Source organism: Odocoileus virginianus, chromosome 16 (assembly GCF_023699985.2).
Source record: "Odocoileus virginianus isolate 20LAN1187 ecotype Illinois chromosome 16, Ovbor_1.2, whole genome shotgun sequence".
Taxonomy (NCBI): Eukaryota; Metazoa; Chordata; class Mammalia; order Artiodactyla; family Cervidae; genus Odocoileus; species Odocoileus virginianus.
The window spans coordinates 17,585,232-17,591,773 of NC_069689.1; the positions used below are offsets into that span (position 1 = coordinate 17,585,232).

Below are 6,542 nucleotides of genomic sequence, written 5' to 3' on the forward strand. Positions count from 1 at the left end.
ATGGTGGAATACTACCCAGCAATAAAAAGAAAAAAAGTACTGACACACACTACAACAAGGAAAAACCTTGGGGAAAAAAGTCAGAAGAGGCCACATATTGTATAATTTCATTTACATAAAATGCCCAGAAAAGACAAATCCATAGAGAAAGTAGATTTCTGGTTCCCAGAGGCTGGGAAGACTGGGCAAAGGTACCAAAACAACAGGGAAGTGACTGGTAATAGGTAAAGGGTTTCTCTTGGACATGATTAAAGTTCTAAAATTGACTGTGGTAACGAACCCACAACTATGTAAAAACACAAAACCATTCAGCTAAAAATGGCATATGAACTACATCTCAATCAAACTTTTAAAAAGAAAAACTGAAGGCCTAATGGGACATCCCATTGCACAGCTAAGATGGAGTCACTTATGCCAAATTAAGGATCTGAAATTTATCTGTCAGGCAATTACATATGTGAGTAAAGGTTTACCTAATGAAAACAGAGTATGCAAACTTAGGACCCTTCTCTAACAAATCCATTCACCTGCTTTAAGTACACTTCTAAAATATACACCAAACTCACAAAGAAGGGAGAGAATTAGAAGATGTGATATGATTTTGACTAAGCCACAAGCTGTGACTATTAGGAAAGCTGTTTTGCTTCACAGCTAAATGCCGCCGATGGGTACAGCAGCATCCCATTTATGCAAAACCACAAAATCATCTGTGTCAAATCTTCAAACAGCGTAATGTTCTAAACTTAATTATGAAAACAATGTTAATAATTGGTCTGTCATATTTTAGGGTAAGATAATGAACAGTGTAATTTGGTTTTCATTGGACATCAGTCCAATATAATGCCTTTTTAGACACTACGTTCAGTTTAAATGCTATCAGAACCCCCACTAATATAAAGCATTTCCTACTGATATTTACACATTTGACTCTGAATTCTAAGGTAGCATAATCTCCAAAATAGATGTAATACACAAAAATAAGAGAGCTAAAAAAACAAATCTGACATTCAAAAGCAAGGAGGAAAATTCTGGATAGAGAATATCTAAAACAGAGGAAAAGGTAAAGTACTCAAAAATAAACCTGAAAATCATAGGGAAAAAAAGAACTCAGTATTAGATTTTACAGCATTGGGAAGTACAAACAGGAAAAAAAGGAATACATTATAATTAAAATAGAAGGCTCAATACATGAGACAAGAGGCTTTAACAGCTTTAACAGAGGCAAAGTTTGGAACACGTCCACAAGACAATCCCACACCCTTCCCCTGAATCTCAGGGAAGAAAGAACCTTTCAGGCAGCCCTTGTGTTCTCTCTTCAGAAGCTGTCCTAAAGGTGAAACTCCACTTTCCCCCAGGAGCAGGTGAGAGGGCAGGAATACAAAAGAAGAACTTGGCTGGAGGACCCATGCACAACCAAACTAGTGTTTGCCTTTTGAGTCACCTTGCAAACCTCCTTCAAGGTAGATGAGCCACAAGAAACTAAAGGAGGTAGCAGATTTCTTTCCAAACTCTCTTGCCTAAGAAGGAGAGGCCCCATCTGTCTCTGTAAGGGCTTTGTAAGTTCTAGAATTGGGTGAAACTCATGTCCTGTGTCCGAGAACCACCAACAACTTAGACGACCTGGTTTGCTAACAATAAAAGCAAAACAGAAAATAAGCTATCCTCAAAAAGAAGCCTTGTCACAGATACCTAGAATGAGGTATCCGCTGTCGCCAGTAAGTAGAGCAAGACTCTCTGTTTCCTAATTGTAAGCCAGCGTTTATCTGGAGAAGATTCAGTAGGAGTAAGTAGGCAGTGACTTCACATCATCAACTGCTGTATGCTAAAAGAAGCTTACCCAATTTTCACCAATTGTCTGCCTACTCCAAACAAGAGAATTGTGGGAAAAGGCAGATGCTTACAACTTCTGTTCACCATATTGGATATGTTCATCATTAAGGAATAAAGTACTTCAAATATTACACAATTATCAAAACAGGTTAAATGGAGCATTCTCTATAAAACATCAAAAACACATACTGCTAATTCATACATAAATAAAACCATTTTAAAATAAATAGGTAGATAACACCAGAAACTAATGCAACACTGTAAATCAACTAAACTCCAGTAAGTGGCTTCCCAGGTGGCACTAGTGGTAAAGAACCTGCCTGCCAATGCAGGAGATGTTGGTTTGATCCCTGGGTCAGGAAGATCCTCTGGAGGAGGGCATGGCAACCCATTCTAGTATTCTGGGGTGAAGAATCAGAGAATCAGACAGAGGAGCCTGACAGGCTACAGGGTCACAAAGAGCTGGACACAACTGAAGCAAAAGCAACAGCAGCATACTCCAATACAAAAATGTTTTTAAATAATAAATAAATAGAAATGATGAGAGCATGCTACTATAAATCACCAAAAGAGGAAAGGAAACAACATCAACATAAAGTCTAAGATCCGGTAACATTTTAAAGTAACAGAATTATTGAAGAGATTGGTCTAAATTATAAGCATGCTAAAATTCTGACTTAAATAAGAACAGAACCCAAGATGTTAGAATAAGAAAATGGAAGTCAAGGAGAGGTTTGCTTCTTTTTAAAAGGGAAAAAAAAACAAAAACAAAAAACCAGTTATTCAAAGAATATCATGGGACTGGAAACATGATCTATAAAACAAGAAAAGAGCAAGAAACTTGCCAGCACCTGAAACTGGCAAAGCAGACCTGAGCAAAGGAAACAAGGATAACAAATATTCCAAGGAGGTCAATAGTACCAGTTTTCAAAATCTGATTCTAAAAAACAAAAGCAAAAACTCAGCTGCCAAAAGGGGAAAAAGAAATGTTGTGCAAGAAAAATGTTAAAACAATGTACACAAAATACCTTAGGAAAACTCCTATTTCTGAAGTATTTCTATAAATTCATTAAATGCTCACATTAGCTTTTAAAGTTAAATCCACAGCACAATTTTTAAAATAGCTGAAAGAAACCTTGTAAATATTTGTCATAACCATTTGGCTTAAGCAAGTCTATAGAGCTTATGAGATGAACCTTAAGTGAGAGTAGACTCAATTAAATTTTAAAATCTCTTAGGCAAAATTACAAAGCGCACATAGCAAAAGCAATATAAACAGGTTATCCTGAGGAAAAAAGTGGAACTACCATATTTGCGGATTTTTTTTTCTGCAAATACCATATAAAGTTCAAACTCTACAATTAACTTAAAATTAATCACTGGATATTCTTAAGTCTCATCTAAATTTATCGGCTCTTATGTGAACACAACCAAAGCTGCAAGATTTTTTTTTTTTAGAGATTTAACTCAAACCATGAGTTGTTCTGTTCCTCCTTCAAGCAATATTCTATAAGCTAGGTATCTTACTTGATTTCAGTTATGAAATTCATAAACTCACATCTAAATCTAATTTATGACATAATTAAGTGCTGCACATGCAAAAGTACTCTGTTCAAGTGGTTAAGTCAATCTGAACATAACGGTAACATGACATTTCAGAAATCATTTGTGGATGCTGCCACAGGAAAAGAGAAGGAATTATCACAAAAAGACTTTGGGAAATACCTGAGCAGATAAACAGCCCTTTCAATATCACTGAGGTCTTCATCAACTGTCAATCTTTCTATTTCTTCTGGTGTCTGTCAAGTGTAAAATACAAATTATGCACACAAACAGCAGCTCAAGTCTTGCCTCCGGGGACCCTATATGAGTACAGACTAATGAAAAAGTTTTGCAATTAAGCATTATCCTTGAAAACTAATTAAGGGGTCTGCCACCCTAAAATCATAGATATCTCTAATGGTCGGGTTTAGTGGTGGAGTTTGGGGGGCTCTGTGGTTTTTTGTTTTCTTTTGTTTATTCTTCTAGCTTCTAGACTGAAGCCTGAGAAACACACTGTGGCTTCAGAGCCTTGCTGAAATCAATTGTATGTGCATATGTAAAATATGTACGTAGTTTTCATCTTTAATATCTAAGAATGTTTCGCCAGCATTTCCATCCCAGGAAATGCTTAAAAGGGGCGGGGGGAATGAAGACTGCAGACAGCCGAGGGAGAATGAGAAAGACGAAATCTGGATTGGGGGAGGGAAGGGAATAAACTCTGGGGCTGGAAGGAAATCAAAGATATTGCGGCAGGTGGGAGTGAAAAGAGTTAAAGAAGCAACTGCGGGGGGCGGTGGTAGGTCAGCTAGGTTTGGCAGCAGTGAGGGCTGGAGCCTCGGGAAGCAAGATGACTCTGCGGGGTGGGGGAGCTAGTGGAAGGTGGGGGGGGGGGGGCGCCTAGTGAAGGCTGACTCTCCCAAGGGGACTGGGGAGCAGGGTCCCTGCTGAGAGTCTTGGAGGGGCTGGAAGGAAGGGACACGTGGTGACTCAGGATCGGGACAAAGGGTCGAGAGGGCTTTGAAGACCGAGAGCAGAACGACTCCAGGATGGGTGCTGGTGGACTGGGAGGTGAAGTGGGGGCCCTGGGCTTGCTGATGAGAACGGAGGTGGGGGGCGGGGGGTGAGGATGGGATCTGAGGTATCTCCGGAAAAGCTAGCGGGGAGAGTGTCGGGGCCGTGTTAACTGAAGACTGGGACTAGATCCACAACCCAGGGCAGCAGCAGCACCAGGGAGCTGAGGCGGGGGGAGGGGGAGCCCCAAGGAGAGGACGCGGGAGGCAGCGGGCTGCGGCTGTGAGGGGCAGCTCCCGCAGGGCCCAGGAGGAGAGGGGCCGCAACGGAGGGGTCCCGGGCCGTGAGAGAGGGACGGCGCGGGAGAGGACGCCGGGCTGGCCCGAACCGAAGGGGCTCGGCGGCCCGTTCCTGAGGGGGCCGGGTTAGGGAAACGGCCCGGGGCGGGCCGGGCCGGGCCGGGCAACTGGAAAAGCGAAGGCGTCTGAGGGGTCGCGGGCGAGCCCCGGGCGCCCGTCCCTCAGGGCTGGGGGTCCAGGCTGGTAGAAGCCGAGCCACGTCGAAGAAGGGGGCCCGAGAGGGGTCGGGTTAGGGTAACACGGGCCCTCGGGGACTGAGGGGGGCGGGGGCGGGCAGCAGGACTCCGAGAGGGTCCCGGGCCGCCTCGTGGAGCGAACGGGCGGGGGTCGGGGCAGGGGCCAGCCGCCGGGCGCCCTGCGGGCAGTTCCTCCTCCCCGGGGCGCACCTTGAGGCTCCGGCGGACCGGCCTCTCGATGATGGTGAGCTCCTGCAGGTCCTCCATGTAGCCGAACAGGCTGTTCTGACTGAAATCCATCGCGGCGGCGGCGGCGGGCGACAGCGGATGCATGGACCGCCGGGCCCCCTCGCCGCCCGGGCCGGAGCGGCCCTGGGATGCCGGACGCTCGCAGCCCCGCGGCCGCCCACCAGCAACACTTTCTCCCGCTCTCCGCCGGCGGGAGGCTAGCGGGCGGCGGGAGAACTAGCGCGGCAGCCGAGGGGGCGGGGCGGTCAAGGCGAGGGGGCGGGGCGAAGCGCGCGGGCGGGCTGTGGGGGCGGGGCCGGGTCGGCGGAGGTGCCCGCCTCGGCCCCGCCCCCTCCCGGGCGCCCGCTGCCGGCGGGCCGGAAGCAACTGCCGCCCTCCTCGCCCCTTCGCCCCGCCCCCGACAGAGCGCGCCCCTGGCCGTAGCGCATGCGCAGAGCCTCCTACCTACTGCAGCCGGTGGAGTCGGTTTTGGGGTCGGTAGACCCGGGGCGGAGATGAACCAATAAGTGGGGGAAGCAAAGGGGAAGGTGGGCTGGGATCTTGGTTAACTTGCCGGAATTGTGGTGCGGTTATTCATGGGACCGCCCACCCCAGCGCACGAGCTGGGTAACTCTCCTTGGAGCTGGTAACTCCTCCTTGGGGGAGGGGTGTGTACCCAAAATAAGCAGATAGAACTTGGGGTGTGCTAGGTTGTTGGAGACGGTTATCTGGGAATACAGTCCGGGAGGAGTTAACGTAGGGAGGGCAGCCGTCAGAAAAAGGACTCCTGAGACACTTAAAACTGAATCTTAAAACAGGATTTTTCCAAGAGAAATAAGAGCAAGCGGATTTCGAGTTGAAGCCTGGGCGTCTGTATGGTTGTAGGAAGTGCAGGGTAGAGCTTGGAGTGCAGGGAAACTTGACAAGGTAGAGAGGTAGATCCTTAATGGAGAAGAGCCCAGGTCTGGGCAGCGACGTTGAGTTGCTTGCATTTTGATTCTGTTACGAGTAGGAAGCGATGAAAGAAGTTGGGGCAATTTTTTGGGAACTCAGAGACAAGAGTTTTGTTGATCATACTCTTCAGCGCCCGAGAGTCAGCAAGACCTATCTCTTTTTTTAATTTCCCACTCATTCCCTCTCCACAGTCCTGTTTCTCTACCCTCCTCCTGTATGCATTCTTTCTCGCTTGATGTGTCCCAGTACATGTATATATCTTCGGAAGACAGTGCTTTGGGTTTAAGTATCTATTTCTAATATACATGAATGCTGTTGTGATAAGAACTCATTCTGTACGTTTTTCCCCTCAACATAATGTCTTAGCTGTCAGGAGTTCCTTAATTCTGTCCTTTAAAAGTATTTTAATTGGGGGTCTAGCACATTTTACTTATCAGTTCTT

The 6,542-nt window shown here is 46.3% G+C and overlaps 1 protein-coding gene across 4 annotated transcripts in view; it reads right to left on the reverse strand.

Moving 5' to 3' along the window:
* The window catches only part of PPP4R4 (protein phosphatase 4 regulatory subunit 4), a 101,661-nt gene extending 96,127 nt beyond the window's left edge, over positions 1 to 5,534 (reverse strand). For 3 of the 4 annotated variants that reach the window (XM_020899166.2, XM_020899165.2, XM_020899168.2), the window contains exons 1-2: positions 5,129 to 5,534; positions 3,556 to 3,629 (exon numbers count right to left, since the gene is read on the reverse strand). In XM_020899166.2, coding sequence (XP_020754825.2) covers positions 3,556 to 3,629; positions 5,129 to 5,251 — 197 coding nt within the window. In that variant the 5' untranslated portion in view covers positions 5,252 to 5,534. Of the gene's footprint in view, positions 1 to 3,555; positions 3,630 to 5,128 lie in introns of those variants that run through there. The other variant, XM_070477899.1, reaches the window with a different exon arrangement.
* Between the last annotated feature and the right edge of the window lie 1,008 nt (positions 5,535 to 6,542).